General features: G+C 41.6%; 1 protein-coding gene across 1 annotated transcript in view; it reads right to left on the bottom strand.

The window, feature by feature from the left end:
• LOC132590823 (ectonucleoside triphosphate diphosphohydrolase 6-like) overlaps positions 1-10,162 on the bottom strand; it is a 35,360-nt gene extending 25,198 nt beyond the window's left edge. Inside the window, exons 1-3 of the mRNA XM_060263755.1 lie at positions 9,912-10,162; positions 8,337-8,413; positions 1,901-2,044 (exon numbers count right to left, since the gene is read on the bottom strand). Coding sequence (XP_060119738.1) covers positions 1,901-2,044; positions 8,337-8,413; positions 9,912-10,158 — 468 coding nt within the window. The 5' untranslated portion in view covers positions 10,159-10,162. The remainder of the gene's footprint in view (positions 1-1,900; positions 2,045-8,336; positions 8,414-9,911) is intronic.
• Positions 10,163-19,226: the final 9,064 nt, after the last annotated feature.

The raw sequence follows: 19,226 nt of genomic DNA, 5'->3' as shown, positions 1-19,226 counted from the left end.
ACCTCTGATCACTAAGGTGGCCTGATTCCTTATTTCTTTTAGCATGCCAGGGTCTGCGATGACAAGCCAGGGTCTGCGATGACAGATGGGTATTCTGCCAGTGAGGGACAGTTGGCCCTTCCCTTCTCCCAGGGTGTGGGGAAAGGGAAAACGTGGGGGAAAATGTCACTTTTGGCTCTGAGGGATCCCCTCCGATCCCTCAGAGCCAGAGCCGAAAGGACAGTTGGCCCTTCCCTTCCCCTGCACCTTGGAGGGCATGGAGGAAGGGAAAACGCCACTTTCAGCTCTGAAGGATCCTTCAGAGCCAACAGAGCAGCGGAGGCTCCGGGAAGGCGTGAGCAAGCAGGGAGGGGACGCCTGCCTCTTGTCCCTGCAGGGTGCTGGCGCCCTAGGCCTGCATTTATATGGTTTTTCAAAGTAGCAGATGGATAATTGCCTCTTTGAGTGGATGCCCTAAGGTAGTTATTGATTAATATACATCAAGGGTTCACAGATGAGCTTCTTAAATGATTTTAGCAGCCAGGATAGGCAAAATGCCAGCATATAAATGGAGGCCTTCAAGGATCCAAGGATCCCGATAACATCCATCCTGGTAATTCGGCCAAAATGGTCCATAAGCAGACCAGATATATATCAGACATTTATTTTGCCTTGCCTGTATTACAACTAGCATTCAAATCAGAGTGTATTCTTGAAATTTTATCAGCAATGTGTTTGGCAAAAGTATAACAGCTAGTTGTCTGTTCAGGAGATACTAAAGGTTCATATTTAGGAGTCATAAAATGTCTAAATATCTTAAACCGGAATCCCCAATGTGGTGCCTCTGGATGCCATGATGCCCTCTGCACCTTTCCTGGTGCCTACCAAATGTTTTTAGAAAGTGGGTGGCCAGATGAAGGTCTTGATCAGCAGTACTTCTGAGTAACCACTGGAGATCTCAAAAGGACTAAAATATTGTTTTAGTGGCAGCTGCATATGTAGTGTCACTATTATTCCTTTCTCACTTCTCCTCCCCAGTGTATTTTTAAAATAACCCCTCTTCTCTCCTGCACTTGGGATTCCTATTTCTATGTATGGCTCCACCTCCAGCAGCAGCCATTTTGTAGCTGGCCCTGCTTCTTGCAGCAGCCATTTTGTGGTTGCAATCTACCACCCTATGTCAGATGTCCAAATGAGCCACAGGCTCAAAAAGGTTGGGGATCCCTGCCTTAAACAACAGAGGTGGTCATGAGCCAGCAGATGCAAAGGTTGCAGAGAAGCGAATTTTTTTTTTGCTACTATCACTGCTGCTGTATAGTAGTAGAAAAGAGTAAAAATCCAGTAGCACTTTAAAGTCTAATAAAATTTGTGGGAGGGTATGAGCTTTCATGAGTCTTTAGAGGAGAGCAGTGACTCATAAAAGCTCTTAACTTCCCACAGATTTTTTAGTCTTTCAGTTGCTACTGCACTCTTACCCTTTTCTACTGCTACAGACAGACTAAAATGGCTACCCACCTTGCTGCGGCATAGATCTTCCTTTAAACCATACTCTGGGACTTCCCTTGTCTTTAGAATTTAAATTAGGATTATAAATGATATTTTACCTGTACAACTACTGATTTAATTAAAATATTCTAATATTTATACCATGATCCATTAATTAATAAACTTCAAGAATAATATTGGATAACAGAAATGACTGCATTGGTAATGCATTATGCAGTTAATGTTAAATCATCCAGAGGCTTAGAGTTACGCATTATAGGTATGCTAATAACACTGCTATGTGTTTCCTGAAGGTAAGCTAGTTTGGTCAGCATCTGGATGGGAGACTTCCTAGGAACCCCATGTAATCTGCCCTAAGAAAATTGGAACATTAAAGTAACTAAACAATGTTGTAGTTGTTTTAAAGAAAAAGTACCTTATCCAGCAATTCTTGTGCTTTTTCTCCTGGAAGTAGCCTTAAACCAGCTGTTGCTTTAAGGACTAAAGGGGTGGACTTCCATAATGACATAGGAACAACTTTCTTAGCAACTGTAAGCAGCTCATTTATTCCTTGAACACTCTGAAGAGACAAAACAAATCACAATATTGCTTGTTTAGCAGCTAAATAATTATTTAGTGAGAGATGCATATGTATTAACATTCAGATATGTTTTACTATTATTTATCATTACCTGCCTAGGACCATGATATAAGAAAATACTTACACTTGACATTTTTCAAAGTCAACTAAACCTCCAAAAGCTCAACTTTCCTTTTGCCAGAGGCCCAACCCTGCTTTCAAATCCAGATCCAGTCTGCTGCCATCTTTATGATGCCCATACTTCTTTTCTAAGTCACAGCATACTTACAGTATGTCACAGAAGTGAGTACACCCCTTCACATTTTGTAAATATTTAACTATAACTTTTCATGTGACAACACTGAAAAAATGACTAGCTATCACTTGGCTACAATGTAAAGTAGTGGGTAAAGGTAGTCCCCTGTGCAAGAACCAGTCGTTTTCGACTCTGGGGTGATGTCGCATCACAACGTTTTCACGGCAGACTTTTTACAGGGTGGTTTGCCATTGCCTTCCCCAGTCATCTACACTTTCCCCCCAGCAAGCTGGGTACTCATTTCACCGACCTCGGAAGGATGGAAGGCTGAGTCAACCTGGAGCCGACTTCCGCTGGGATCGAACTCAGGTCGTGAGCAGAGGATTCCGACTGCAGTACTGCAGCTTTACCACTAACAGTGTAAATGTGCTGTCTCTTCAAAATTACGCAACACACAGCCATTTAATGTCTAAACTGCTGGCAACAAAAGTGAGTGCACCCCTAAGTGATAATGTCCACATGGGGCCCAAAGTGTCAATATTTTGTGTGGCCACCATTATTTTCCAGCACTGCCTTAACCCTCTTGGGCATAGAGTTCACCAGAGCTTCACAGGTTGCCACTGGAGTCCTCTTCCACTCCTCCATGACGACGTCATGTAGCTGGTGGATGTTAGAGACCTTGTGCACCTCCACCTTCCGTTTCAGGATGCCCCACAGATGCTCAAAAGGGTTAGGTCTGGAGACATGCTTGGCCAGTCTATAACCTTAACCTTCAGCTTCTTTAGCAAGGCAGTGGTCATTCTGGAGGTGTGTTTGGGGTTGTTATCATGTTGGAATACTGCCCTGCAGCCCAGTCTCCAAAGGGAGGGGATCATGCTCTGCTTCATGACATTCCCACCACCATGCTTGACTGTAGGGAAGACACACTTGTCTTTGTACTCCTCACCTGGTTGCCGCCACACATGCTTGACACCATCTGAACCAAATAAGTTTATCTTGGTCTCATCGGGCCACAGGACATGGTTCCAGAAAACCATGTCCTTAGCCTGCTTGTCTGCAGCAAACCATTTGCGGGCTTTCTTGTGCATCATCTTTAGAAGAGGCTTCCTTCTGGGATGACAGCCCTGCAGAACAATTTGATGCGGTGTTCGGCGTATGGTCTGAGCACTGACAGGCTGACCCCCCACCCCTTCAACCTCTGTAGTAATGCTGGCAGCACTCATATGTCTATTTCCCAAAGCCAACCTCTGGGTATGACGCTGAGCATGGGCACTCAACTTCTTTGGTCGACCATGGCGAGGCCTGTTCTGAGTGGAACCTGTCCTGTTAAACCGCTGTATAGTCTTGGCCACCGTGCTGCAGCTGTTTCAGGGTCTTGGCAATCTTCTTATAGCCTAGGCCATCTTTATGTAGAGCAACAATTGTTTTTTTCCGATCCTCAGAGAGTTCATTGCCATGAGGTGCCATGTGGAACTTCCAGTGACCAGTATGAGGGAGTGAAAGCGATAACCTGCTCCCCCTTCACACATGATACCTTGTACCACTAACGAGTTACATGACACCAGGGAGGGAAAAAGGCTACTTGGGCCCCATTTGGACATTATCACTTAGGGGTGTACTCACTTTTGTTGCCAGCAGTTTAGACATTAATGGCTGTGTGTTGTGTAATTTTGAGGGGACAGCACATTTACACTGTTATACAAGCTGTAGACTCACTACTTCACATTGTAGCCAAGTGTCATTTCTTCAGTGTTGTCACATGAAAAGATACACTTAAATATTTTCAAAATGTGAGGGGGTGTTCTCACTTCTGTGACATACTGTATTTCAGATAAGGGCCATGCATCCAGTACAATGGCTCCAAACTACCTCAAGAAAAAGTATGCCACAGAAATCTCTCATTTTAGCAGGGACATAACTGTGGGACATAACTGATGCTAGCTCTGGTCAACACTTCACAACAACTGATGTAATCTGTTGACCAGTCACAGCCTTTAACAGTCTGAGCTAGAGTTGCCATGTCTGACTCAAGAAATACCTTGGGACCTTGGGAGTGAAGCCAGGAGACTTTGGGGTGGAGCCTGGAGAAAGGCTGTGACAAGCATGACTGAACTCCAAAGGGACTTCTGACCATTACATTGAAAGTGGATTGAAAGTGAATTGGAAGTGCTGTAATTAGTGTGTGTATGAAAGCATCTCCCATGTCTTACTTTTTCCCTGTGTCCTTGGGCCTCTTTGCATGCCTTCTCCCAAACTGATAGGCTATTTTACACTTCCAATCCTGGCTGCACAGATGGCTAGGGGGCCAATCCCATCTCTGGGGTCTGTCTCTATGAATGCCTGCCAACATTCTGTTACCCAATCCTATAATGTTTTGCTCCGCTGCAAAGGTATTAATATTTATCAATCTCTCCCTTTTGACAGTGGAATCCAATTGACTCTGCAGTCCCAAATTAAGAGTATGCATTTCCTTTCCTGAATGCATCAAACAGGTCTTTGTAGCTGTTTTCACAATGTTAAGTGTGTTTTCTTTGAAGTTGCTCCTTATCCATAACAGTTTTTTCCAAATGGTTAAACTATACGGACTTTAGTTGGCAGAGTGATGTTTCTACTTTTTGTGATATTGCCTATGTTCACCATAGCTGTCCTCCCAAGGAGCAAACATCTTTTAATTTCATGGCTACAGTCACCATCTGCAGTGATCTCGGATCCCAGAAATGTGAAGTCTGTCACTACTTCCATGTCTTCCCCTTCTATTTGTCAAGGCGTGACAGGGTCAGATGCCATGATCTTAGTTTTTTTGATGCTGAGTTTCAAGCCTACTTTTGTGCTCTCCTCTGACTCAGCCTTCCATCCTTCCAAGGTCGGTCAAATGAGTACCCAGTTTGCTGGTGGGAAAGTGTAGATAACTGGGGAAGGCAATGGCAAACCACCCCGTCAAAAGTCTGCTGTAAAAACGCTGTGAAAGCAACGTCACCCCAGAGTCAGAAACGACTGGCGCTTGCACAGGGGACCTTTCCTTTCCTTTTCTTTTGAACCTCAACAAGAGGTTCTTTAGGTCCTCCTCACTTTCTGCCATTAGAATGGTGTCATCTGCATATCTGAGGTTGTTGATGTTTTTCCCGGCAATCTTAATTCTAGCTTGTGCTTCATCCAGGCCAGCATTCCGCATGATGTACTCTGCATATAAATTAAATATGCAGGGTGACAATATACATCCTTGTTGAACCCCCTTTCCTATTCTAAACCAATCAGTTGTTCCATATCCCGTTCTGACCGTTGCTTCTTGACCCTTATATAGGTTTCTCAGGAAACATGTGAGATGGGCTAGTACTCCCATCTCTTTAAGGCCACAGTTTGTTGTGATCCACACAATCAAAGGCTTTAGCATAGTCAATGAAGCAGAAGTAGATGTTTTTCTGATACTCCTGTACTTTCTCCATAATCCATCGAATGTTGGCAATTTGATCTCTAGTTCCTTGACCTCTCTGAAACCCAGCTTGAACTTCTGGTAGTTCCTGATCTACATACTGCTGAAGCCTAGCTTGTAGGATCTTTAACATGACCTTGCTGGCATGTGAAATGAGTGCAATGGTGCAATAGTTTGAACATTCCTTGGCATTAGATTGAAACATAAACAGATCTTTTCCAATCCTGTGACCACTGTTGCGTTTTCCAAATTTGCTGACATAATGTGTGCATCACTTCAACAGCATCATCTTTTAAGACTTTGAATAGCTCAACTGGGATACCGTCATCTCCATTTGTTTTGTTGTTAGTAATGCTTTCTAAGGTCCATTTGACTTCACACTCCAGAATGTATGGCTCAAGGTCAGCGATTTCACTGTCATGGTTGTCAAGGACATTGAGATCCTTCTTGTATAATTCTTCTGTATATTCTTGCCACCTCTTCCTAATCTCTTCTGCTTCTGTTAGGTCCCTACCGTTTTTGTCCTTTATCATGGCCATCTTTGCACAAAATGTTCCCTTGATTTTTCCTTATCTCTCCTTGCTGTTCTCTGAAAATCTGCATTCAGTTGGGTGAATCTTTCCATTTCACCTTTGCCTTTTGCTTTTCTTCTTCCCTCAGCTATTTGTAAAGCCTCATCAGACAGCCACTTTGCTTTCTTACATTTCTTTTTCTTTGGGATGGTGCTGATTGTTGCCTTCTGTACAATGACATGAACTTTCATCCATAGTTCTTCAGGCGTTCTGTCTATCAACTCTAGTCCCTTAAACCTATTCTTCACCTCCACTGTATATTCATAAGGGATGTGATCAAGGTCAAACCTGAATGGCCTAATGGCTTCCCCAGTTTTCTTCAGTTTAAGCCTGTATTTTGCAATGAGTAGCTCATGATCTGAGCCGCAGTCAGCTCCAGGTCTTTTTTTTCCTGACTGTAAGGAGCTTCTCCATCTTTGATTGCAGAGTATATAATCAATCTGATCTCTGTGTTGCCCAACAGGTGATGTCCATGTGTAGAGTCGCCTTTTAGGTTGTTGGAATAGGGTGTTTGTTATGACCATCTTGTTCTCTTGACAAAACTCTATTAGCCTTTGCCCGGCTTCATTTTGTTCTCCAAGGCCAAACTTGTCAGTTGTTCCAGTTACCTTTTGACTTCCTACTTTGGCATTCCAGTCCCCTATGATGAGGAGGACATCTTTTTTTGGTGTTAATTCTAGGTGTTGTAGATCTTCATAGAACTGGTCCACTTCAGCCTCTTCTGCATCAGTGGTTGGGGCACAAACTTTGATTACTGTGATATTGAATGGTTTGCCTTGGATATGGACCATGAACAGACGTCAGTGCAAAACCCTAACAGGTACCCCATCTCCAGGGGCTCAACTTGAAATGGATGGAGGGGAAACCAAACACTGAGAGGACAGGAAAGGAAGGGCCAGGAATCTGGCTAACCCAGTGGCCTCATCTGCTTTCCCCATTTCTGTTGCATGAGGCACTGCCTCCCATGTCAGCTCCCACAACTGAGACCAGAGATGCATATCTATGAGGGTGGCTCAAGTCAGCCCCTCCCACCACCACTGCCCATGTTATCAGGGCCACATTATTATTTTTGTGGGCCCCCATCAGGGGAGGGTGGGATAGAGATATAATAAAGTAACAAAATAAATCAAAGATTTCAGGTTTTCACGGCTGGTAACATCATTAGGGTTTGTAGAATCTTTCGGGCTCAAGTTGAGAACGAAACGTCTGGAAGGAAAACTTTCTCCAGTAGAACACGGCACTTGAGCCCGAAAGATTCTACAAACCCTAACAAAATAAATATTAACAATTATTTTGATATAACTTTAAATACTTCTACTTTTCTGTTTTAGGCAAAATGTAATAGATTTTCTGGTTCATTTTGTTCTGTGTTTTTAATCAAGGTTATAGACTAGTTTGGTTGCCCAGAGCTACTCTGAAAAAGTTAACTTTCCCTTTAGGTGCTTTCCATCACCTTTTTTTCATAAAGGTATGTGAACTTGGGTCAACAAAATAAAATGCTATGGTCCCCAACACAAATGCACCTGCTTAGAATTACAATCAAATTAAAGCTGGTGAGCCTGCTTTCACATAAACTGGGCTGTAATCATGGTCTGGACTGTACTACTCAGCACTTATGTCTTAAAATGACAACCACTTCTAGCTCACAGTGCTGACCATCTAGTATATCACCATGTCCTAGGCAGGGAATGGTAGATTACTAAAACCTACAGCTCTTGTTGGTCTCTAAAGTGCTACTGGACTTTAATCTGTTCTACTCTGGATCAGCACATATACCCACTTGTGCAGGAAGGAGACCATTAAAAGTTCATGTGCTTTTTAAGATAGTCATTCTCACCACTTTTACAGTGTTTACATTGCAAGGCAGCAGTTATAAAGCTACAAGACTTAAACATGTTCAGGTATCTAGACTGCCAGCAACAGCACTATTCTATATTATCTGGGAAAGGGCTAGAAGAACTGAATTGTTCAATTTTGAGAGAACAGAAAATGAGAAACATGTGTGCCCTGCTAGAGATGTAAAATTCAAATTACCTCATCAACATTGTTGGCATATGCAGACAGACCCGGTTTCAGTGCTTTGAAGGTTTCATCAGTTACTTTTGGAGCTTCTGTTGGAAAACAAATTCTAGTTTCAAAAGAGTTAATCCATATACAATGTAGCAGTTTGCAGATTAAAATACAAAGGCCAATATTACCTCAAAAGGATTAATATGAAACCCCACTGTATCTTATATTAATTGCAATGCAGACAGTGCTTTCAGAAATTGTTATTTTTGTAGTGAATCCCAAGCTTGCAATAGCAAAGTATTTGCACCACAGACTACTGTGCACAAATGTATGTAGTATGTTCCACCCATTATCACACCTGAATATTTATACCTCTTGGCTCACTTCAAGTTGGAGTTGCAACGAACAGCAAATAAAGAACACTATATAACAGGGGTGGCCAACGGTAGCTCTCCAGATGTTTTTTCCCTACAACTCGCATCAGCCCCAGCCAGCATGGCCAATGGCTGGGGCTGATGGGAGTTGTAGGCAAAAAACATCTGGAGAGCTACCGTTGGCCACCCCTGCTATATAAGACATATCGTTCCAGTTCAGTGCTTTCTCCCATCCCAAAGCTTTAGCCTCATGTGGATGGAAGCAGATTGATAACAAATATTGCTCTCTACTTTTTGTTCGGTATTCTGTGGTGCCCTTTGCATCTCTTGGCTTTTATCAAGAAGTATAATGATCCGGGAAAGAATGTAAAAACATACGGAACCCAAGACAAAACCCTAGCAAACTGTAATTAAAAAAACACCTTGTACATCTTAATACATGGACCTACACAATGCACCCCATAGAGAGTTTTGCCAGATATATTTTAATATGTAATTATTTTACTGATTATTCTTCTCATGAGAAAACATGAACTAGCTGGTTAAATTTGCTATTTCTATTTTAGTCCCAAAACAGCAATCTGTGCAACAGGCCATCTTATATATTTTGGTGCACATATTTTTCTAATAATTCTAAATACTTTGAACCACAATATTTTTAAACATCAGGAAAGGTGGAGGAAAGAATTGCAAGGAAGCCCTCAAACTGACTTCTTTGCAGCTAAGGAGTACAGAAGCAAAGACTCAAACAAATACTCTTTACCTCAAATTTCAGTGGCAAGTCTCCACTGAAACAAGAAAATGCCTGCTTTAAGGAAATCCATCACAGGAACATAATTTAAATAATTCAGACCATGTGTCTTGTTATTGAAGAACTGATTTAGAAAAGAAAATCAACACTGTAAAATACTGTCACTATAAAATAAGTAACCTTAGCCTTAACTGTACATCAAGCAGAATCGTTTGAGAAGTTAGCTAACAAATGGATTATACACACAGAGAGACATTAACGCAAGTAGAAAGGCTTGAATGCTTGTTTCCATACTACAACACATTGTTAATTGCCTCTCAACCCTTCCTTCTATTCACATTTGAAAATATTTACTAAGCTATATGATGTCATTTGTTTTTCGTCAACAAATGAGCATCAAAATTAGCATGAGAATCTATAGCCTGGCACTTATTAGTAGTACAAGAAAGTTTTAACCCAAATAGTTTGATCTACCTTGTGGATTTTGGGTAAATTTGTATATGTGTATTCGAGTTCCAGTACTTCCAGCATCGAACATAATTCCATAAAGAACCTCCTCATCTGTTCTTGATGGCTCACTATTGAGATGATTTTTCAAATCAACCACAGCACGTTCTGTTGTTTCCAGTACGGGTTTGAGGTCACTCCATTTCACATAAGCAACAATAATAATTGCACATCCAAAAATTCCACAAGCGTAATATAATTTTGGTATCTTCATGGCTTGCTTTGTTTTCTCCTTTCACTTTAGCCTGGAGTTGCCTGTGACACATCTACATTTAAAAAGAAATAATATCATCAGTTGCACATTAAAGAAGCACCAATTAAAAAAGGAATGAAACAAAATAATGTGCATCTGAAGCAAAATGGAGGGACTTTCATACTCCATATTTTTTTTATGTTTTCCAAGAAAATATTTGTCAAGTTGCATTGACTGGAAGTTTTCGCTCATTAGCAGAAAATTACAGGTGCAAACTGAGTGAGAACCATAAATAAGTAATTATAGAAGAAACATGTTTAAAGAGAGATGCCTAATATAAAAATATGAAGTAAGCATTCATTTAGATTTAAGTTTAAGATATTAGATGGTTACTAAGAATTTTAGTGGAAAGCAGGCAATAAATCCATAGACACCACTCCGTTAGATGATGAGAAGGGTCGTGTGTCATTGTGTTTTGTAAATTTTAAATCTGAATTTATAAGCTGTCACAAGCAGGGGTATAATTATTATAACAAACAAATAAATTTGTATATGAAGTTCATTTGCAATAATACAGTACCAATCATACCAGTTCAGTATTCCAAGAGGTGACTGCCCAGATCTACTTGATCAATCCTCTGGTATATTCTTCACTTGCAATGTGGTGAGATTCTAACAAATGCAATTATATTCTAATATTTATAACATTTTGTTGTGTAGGATCCCTTTTAACTGATCAGTATGTTCACTCTTTGATCTTGTTTAATCCTCACCAGCAATAGCCCTAGGCAAGAACAAACACCAAAAAGAGATTTCATTGTGTTCCTGATATGGGGAGGCTGATGTTGACCTTTCCTTTATCTTAGTTCTCTTTGCCTTGCATAGTTTGTGCCTGGAACAAGACATACAGACTACACTTGTGTTCATGTTATGGCTTAGAACCAAACGGTTGTAGGCATGCTGATAACCCCTAAACCTAAAAATAAAAGTAAATTCCGGTGGATTAATCTGAAGCAGCAGAACAAAGTTTAAGTCCAGTGGTACCTTGAATAAAACTGTTTGGTCTTAAAGATGCCACTGAACTCAAAATAAAAGCAAAATAAGCATATTTAATCTCAATTAAAAACAGTAAGACTTTTTTTTTAAAAAAATCTCTCACCAGCTACTGTTATTAAGCAACATCAGGCCTTGGATTCAGCGGGAGCTCACAGGAGCACAGCTCCTGAACCTTTCTGACGGTTCCACCTCCTCCTTCCCACCTTGTCCACTGAATAGTAAGTGCAGCTGCATAACAATCCCTAGATGAGCTCCACCACCTATTTTTCTACAAAACGTCCCCTGAGCAACATGAATACAGGTGGAAGACTGAGGCCATGTTTTGCAACAGAATATTCATTTAGTTTGTTGGAACAAAAACAGCAGCACAGAACTTCCCTGCCTCTCAGTTCTCACTAAGTTCCACAAAATGCTGCTCCTGGGGAATAGGGGACCCTGGGGAACAACATCATTGGCAGCGTGGGGATTGGTGGAAGTTGCCGATTTAGTTTGGTTTTAACCCACTGAAAGAAAGAATAATTCAGAACAGCCACACCTAGGTTTGATATTAAGAGAATTCCTTTATGGCAAACAAGTTACAGAAATCCATCAACTACCTGAAAGTGGAATAATCTATAAACCTGATTTGAGGAGCGGGGGAAATCAATTCAAAATCTGCAGCATACCAACTGGCCACATTTAGATTTCTAGTTTGCATCCCTGTCCCATACTCGGCTGCCAAAACATACTGTTCAGCAAACAGAATCGATCTTCATTATATTTCTTGACATTACCTCTCTCTTCCCTGATTTAACCTTGAGTATATGCCCTATACACAAATGAACCTATTAGGTATGCAAATAACGGAAGGAATAGCAAAGTTACCTTAAGGTTCTGGGAAAGAAACAGGAAGCAATGGTCAAAGACTGTTTATCAAAGAGCCAATAAAGATGTTTAGAGAGTTATATCACTTAAGGAACTAAATTCCTGTTTTGCTCTAAGTCAAACTTGTGGAGCAACTTGATTGACATCAACAGTATCAGCATGCCAACATACAAGTCCCAAATGAATCCAGATACATGGTAGGACTTAAACATTCTACAAGTGACTAAATCAATGTTTACACTTTCCCGTATTTTAAATTCAAACACAAAATCCTACATTAACTTGCATTATGCTTCAGAATAGTTTCCTTCTGCTCTTTGTGTTACATAAAGCTAGTGACTCATTCCCATTTTTAGCTCTAATTGAGAAAATGTATCCCTGTGGAAACAAGGTAACAACAAAACAGGTAATTCACATATTTTCAATTCACACCTTAAGAAATTTATCATGCAACAGCTGCACCGTGGGCCACCACATGGCTTCCTAGTGCAAACAATGGCCCTATTGGCACCTACTCTCATTCCCGTCACAAAATACATCATGCATCAAGAAATTGTTGTGTTGCATTCCCAGTCCCCTCTGTTTAATCAGCTGGTGCTCAATGCTTCAGGGAAACTCATTATGTAATTATGCCATATTGTATACTTATTTAAGACACTTATATCCCCTCTTTCTATCATTACAGTAAAAAAGCTGCTTACAAAAAAAGAAAAGAAATTTACAATAGAACCATAAACAAATAATACTTTTTTAAATGTATTGCTGTATGAAACACACACACAATCCAATCAGCAGCCAATACAAAACCAAAGAGCATCAATAACAAAAACCCTCACCACATTCCAAAGGCCCTCCAGAACTTAACTTCAGGAGCCAAAGAATGCCAGTCTGAGGAGGGCAGCTGAGGAAGCCCTAACCTCATCTCTAATAAGGCAAGCTCACAAAACAAGGTGCTAGCAACTAGTCTCAAATATAGTCATATGGGTAGAAAGAGTACTTTCAGGAACTGTGATCACAAATCATGTTGGCTTTAAACATGAAAGCCAGCACTTTAAATTGGGAGTCACTGCAGTTGCAGTTGACATAATACTGACTTTAACAGGATGTAGGTATGGGGGACTCAATTAAGACTTAAGCATCTTTACACCAATTCAATGAAGAATCTCAGCACCAAAGTTTGGATGTAGAAAAGAATCCCGTAGAGTAGACTGACCAGAATATATATCACCAAATGCCTATGCGCGCCTAAAGCATTGGTTTTCAGCTTTTCTATACTCAGGACCCACCATTAATGTGCAGGCAGCAGCATTGGACCCATCCTGCTACCAACTATGTGACATCAAAGGGGGAGCTGAAAATTTCCACTCTTCAAAGGTATCACCATGTACAGCACATTATAGAAATCTAACACAGACATTACCAGGCCATGTATTTTGTCTGGTTATTAAAAGGCAAAGGAGGTCAATGGACTTCAATCCATGCATTTTTGGCAGTTTTGGAGTCCCATTTCATAAATCCCTGTACAGCTGCCAATATTTTTGCTTTTATTATTATTATTTTTTTAAAGACCCAATGCTATAGACTAAAAGTGCTAAAGGGCCATGGCTCAGTTGCAGAGCATCTGCTCGTCATGCAGAAAGTCCCAGGTCAATTTCTGGTATCTCTAATTAAACAACAAGGTAGGAGGTGATGTGTAAGACCTTGAGAACTGTTGCCAGTTTGAACAGACAATACTGACCTTGATGGACCAATGGTTTGATTCAGTATAAAGCACCTTCATGTGTGTTCATGTGATACCATGTTTGTGTACATGTCTTGCTTCTCTTTGCACACACCACTTAGAGAAGCAGCCAGGTAGCAAGGAAAGCTCACTCAATGGTGAGAAGGATTAATTTTTGAACAGATAGGTTCATAGGCCCCCTTCCCACTAAAGATCTTCCATGCTTTCTCTTCTATTCCCTCAGCCTGGCCATCCGCCAATGCTCCACTCACACTTTCAGCATGAAACTCACATCCCAATCAATGAAGTCACAACTCTGGCTCCCCCTTTGATGTCACATAGTTGGTAGCAGGATGGGTCCAATGCTGCTGCCTGCACATTAATGGTGGGTCCTGAGTATAGAAAAGCTGAAAACCAATGCTTTAGGCGCGCATAGGCATTTGGTGATATATATTCTGGTCAGTCTACTCTACGGGATTCTTTTCTACATCCAAATAAACTTTTTGCAAACTTTTCAGATTATTCTATACATATACAAACTTACAGAGTTCTACATATCCCCATATTTAACAGATATGTTCTCACACACAGTACATGCAGAGGAAATCCAACTCTATTCTGAGGCTATGTATTTTAGATGACAAGCTTTTAAGTTATTTTATTATGCTTTGACAAAAGAGTGAGATATTATTTGACTTTTTCATCTCAGACACAAGTGCCATTGGCCAGCCCAGGTGACACACAAGAAAGAATCTATTTCAATTTTACATGCACTATAGAAATAAGACAAAGATTTTAGCTGAAATGCTATTTGGCAGAAACACCTATAAATAGTTATGTGTATTCCTACAAACCAAACTTCTCTCTCTCTCTCTCTCTCTCTCTCTCTCTCTCAGTTTAGAAGTGTTCCACACAGATATATTGCAGTCCTTTTCATAACAACTCCAACTTAAATCCATAATCTTATTTTATTATTTTATTGGATTTATACCACTCTCCCTATTTCCTGGCTCAGAGTGGGTAACATCATGATAAAAACAGTCTAAAACATAAATACAATATATATACAAAAATACCTAATAATACATAATAAATAATAATATAATAAAAGATGACGTAAAACTCAGGGAGGAGTGGTGTACGATCTGCCTGGTCTAAAGGAGGGGGGGGGGGAGAGACAAGAGGGAAGGCCAATCACCATCTTCAACCATAGGCCCAGTGGAACAACTCTTGTTTTACAAGCCCTGTGAAACTTTAAAGTGAAGTTACTCTACACAGGATAATTCCAGAGCACTAGTCATGTTAGTCTGTTGCAGCAAAATCAAAACAGAAGTCTAGTGAGACCCTTCTGGATGTAAGTTCTTTCAGGTGGCATTAGACTTCTGTATATGAATACAGCATAAATTTTCTATCTCACATTTAAGAACATAAGAACATAACAGAAGCCACGTTGGACCAGGCCAATGGCCCATCCAGTCCAACACTCTGTGTCACACAGTGGCAAAAATATATATATATATATATATATAAATGTGTGTGTGTGTGTGTATACACACACAGACATATATATACACACTGTGGCTAATAGCCACTGATGGACCTGTGCTCCATATTTCTATCTAAACCCCTCTTGAAGGTGGCTATACTTGTGGCCGCCACCACCTCCTGTGGCAGTGAATTCCGCATGTTAATCATCCTTTGGGTGAAGAAGTACTTACTTTTATCCGTTTTAACCTGACTGCTCAACAATTTCATTGAATGCCCACGAGTTCTTGTATTGTGAGAAAGGGAGAAAAGTACTTCTTTCTCTACTTTCTCCATCCCATGCATTATCTTGTAAACCTCTACCATGTCACCCCGCAGTCGATACTTCTCAAGCTAAAGAGCCCCATGCATTTTAACATTTCTACATAGGGAAAGTGTTCCAAACCTTTAATCATTCTAGTTGCCCTTTTCTGGACTTTTTCCAGTGCTAGAATATCCTTTTTGAGGTGCGGTGACCAGAACTGCACACGGTACTCCAAATGAGACTGCACCATCGATTTATACAGGGGCATTATGATACTGGCTGATTTGTTTTCAATTCCCTTCCTAATAATTCCCAGCATGGCGTTGGCCTTTTTTGTTGCAAACGCACACTGTCTTGACATTTTCAGTGAGTTATCTACCACGACCCCAAGATCTCTCTCTTGGTCAGTCTCTGCCAGTTCACACCCCAGCATCAACAGATCCCTTTGGAGTGCCTCACAATCCTCTCTGGTTCTCACCACCCTGAACAATTTAGTGTCATCTGCAAACTTGGCCACTTCACTGCTTACTCCCAACTCCAAATCATTTATGAACAAGTTAAAGAGCATGGGACCCAGTACCGAGCCCTGCGGCACCCCACTGCTTACCGTCCTCCACTGCGAAGACTGCCCATTCATACTCTCTGCTTCCTATTAATTAGCCAGTTTTTAATCCACAAGAGGACCTGTCCTTTTACTCCATGACTCTCAAGCTTTCTAAGGAGCCTTTGATGAGGAACTTTATCAAAAGCTTTCTGGAAGTCAAGGTAAACAACATCTATTGGGTCTCCTTTGTCCACGTGTTTGTTCACCCCCTCAAAGAAATGCAACAGGTTAGTGAGGCAACATCTTCCCTTACAGAACCCATGCTGAGTCTTCCTCAATAACCCGTGTTCATCAATGTGCCTACTCATTCTGTCCTTGATAATGCTTTCTACCAACTCTCCTGGTATTGAAGTCAGACTGACTGGCTTGTAATTTCCCAGATCTCCTATGGAACCCTTTTTAAAGATGGGGGTGACATTTGCTACCCTCCAGTCCTCAGGAACGGAGGCAGATTTCAATGAAAGATTACATATTTTTGGCAGGAGATCCACAAGTTCAACTTTGAGTTCTTTTAGAACTCTTGGATGTATGCCATCCGCACCTGGTGACTTATTAGTTTTTAATTCGTCTATCAGTTGTAGGACCTCCTCTCTTGTCACCTCAATCTGACTCAGGTCTTTCAACACCTCTTCCAAAATTAGTGGTTCTGGAGCAGGCAAACACTTCTCATCTTCCACAGTGAAGACAGAGGCAAAAAATGCATTCAGCTTCTCAGCCATTTCCCTATCCTCATTCAGTAATCCTTTTACCCCTTGGTCATCCAAGGGCCCCACTGCTTCCCTGGCTGGTTTCCTGCTTCTAATATATTTGAAGAAATTTTTATTGTTGGTCTTTTATGTTTTTTGCAATATGCTCCTCATAGTCCCTTTTTGCCTGCCTGATCACAGTCTTGCATTTGATTTGCCACAGCCTGCATTCCCTTTTATTAATCTTACTTGGACTAGCTTTCCACCGCTTAAATGAGTCCTTCTTACCTTTTACAGCTTCCATTACTTTGTTTGTTAACCATGCAGGCCTTTTCTTATACCTGTTTGTGCCTTTCCTAACTTGTGGTATATATTTTATCTGAGCTTCTAGGATTGTAGTTTTAAATAGCCTCCAAGCTTCCCCAAGGGTTTTGACTGTATTTACCTTTCCTTTCAGTTTCCTCTTCACATGCCTCTTCATCTCAGAGAATTTACCCCTTTTAAAATTAAACGTCGTTGTACCGGTCTTTTGGAGCAACTCTCTATTTATACAAATGGTGAAATCAATAACGTTATGGTCACTGCTCCCAAGTGGTGTGATCACTTTTACATCTCTCACCTAGTCTTAGGCATTACTTAGAACCAAATTGAGGATCGCCCCACCCCTGGTAGGTTCTGAGACCATCTGCTCCATAGCACCGTCATTGAGAGCATCAAGAAACTCAATCTCTTTCTCTCGACCAGAACACATATTGACCCAATCAATCTGCAGGTAGTTAAAATCACCTATTACGTCACAGTTTTCATGTTTAGCCACTATCTTTAATCCTTCCATCATATTATAATCGTCCTCTATCTTTTGATTTGGTGGGCGATAACAAACTCCCATAGTTAAATTTCCTTTTGGGCCCTCTATTTCAACCCAAAGCATTTCTAGAAGGAAATCTAATTCTCTGACCTCAGTCTTACTGGACCGTATACCCTCCCTGACATAGAGCCACCCGACCTCCAACCCTTCCCTCCCTATCCTTCTGATATAACTTATATCCGGCAATCACCATGTCCCACTGATTCTCCTCATTCCACCAAGTTTCTGAAATTCCCACAATGTCTAAGTTTTCTCCCAACACTAAACATTCCAACTCACCAATTTTACTTCGAACACTTCTTGCATTTGAATAAAAACATCTATGATTTCCCAGGCAAGCTAGGCCCGCAACCTTCCTCCTGACGCCTCGAGACTTTGGCAGACAGTCCATACTGTTTGTCATCATCTCAGTGGACAACTCTGATCCATTACCTGGTAGAAAAGTAACAGCTAACCCTTCATCTCTTTGAGATGAGTCCTCCCGAACCAGAGACATTTCATCTCCTGTTGGCTTTCCCCCAAGATTTAGTTTAAAAACTGCTCTGCCACCTTTTTGATTTTAAACGCCAGCAGCCTGGTTCCATCCGGGGACAAGTGGAGACCGTCTCTTTTGTACAGCTCCCGCTTGTTCCAGAAAGCATCCCAGTGCTTAACAAACTTAAACCCTTCCTCCTTACACCATCGTCTCATCCACGCATTGAGACTTCTAATTTGTGCCTTTCTCTCCTGCCCTGCATGTGGAACACGTAGCACTTTTGAGAAGGCTACCTTGGAGGTCCCGGCCTTAAGTCTCCCACCTAGCAGCCTAAATTTTTCCTCCAGGACCTCACGACTGCATTTCCCCACATTGTTGGTGCCAACATGCACCACGACCACGGGCTCCTCCCCAGCACTGTCTATCAGCCTATCTACTACATGCGTAATGTCCACTACCTTCGCACCAGGCAGGCAAGTCACCATACGGTCAGTATGCGGTTTTGCCACCCAGCTGTCTACTTGTCTAAGGATCGAAGTTACCAAGACCCCTCCTCTCTCCCCGCCCAGGGATGGTTCCTTGGCGTGAAAGGATTCCCGCTCACCAACCGAAGAAAAGGTTCCTTCTGAGGGCGCATTCCCCTTATCCTCAGCACAGTGCCCTGTTTCCTCTCGACCCTCATGCTCCCTGGCAGCAACGGGGCTGCCACGTTCTGAGCAGGGCTCATATAGTACGCCCCCGAGAGTCTTCCCCGAGTGCCTAACTGACTGCCTCTGCTTCTCCAGGTCAGTCACCTCGGCCTCAAGGGTACGAATTCGTTCCCTGAGGACCAGGAGCTCCTTGCATTGAGCACACACCCAAGACTTCTGTCCTGTGGGCAGATAGTCATACATGTGACACTCAGTGCAAAACACTGGAAAGCCCCCACCCCCCTGCTGGCATTCTACCTTCAAAAATATACAATCCCCTTTAAATCCTGTTTGTTTATGTGGCTCCCCTTCTGGAGGGTCAACTTACCTTATTGGGA

This window comes from Heteronotia binoei, unplaced genomic scaffold, assembly GCF_032191835.1.
Source record: "Heteronotia binoei isolate CCM8104 ecotype False Entrance Well unplaced genomic scaffold, APGP_CSIRO_Hbin_v1 ptg000814l, whole genome shotgun sequence".
In the NCBI taxonomy this organism is placed as follows: domain Eukaryota; kingdom Metazoa; phylum Chordata; class Lepidosauria; order Squamata; family Gekkonidae; genus Heteronotia; species Heteronotia binoei.
This window is presented reverse-complemented; position numbering and strand designations above follow the sequence as displayed.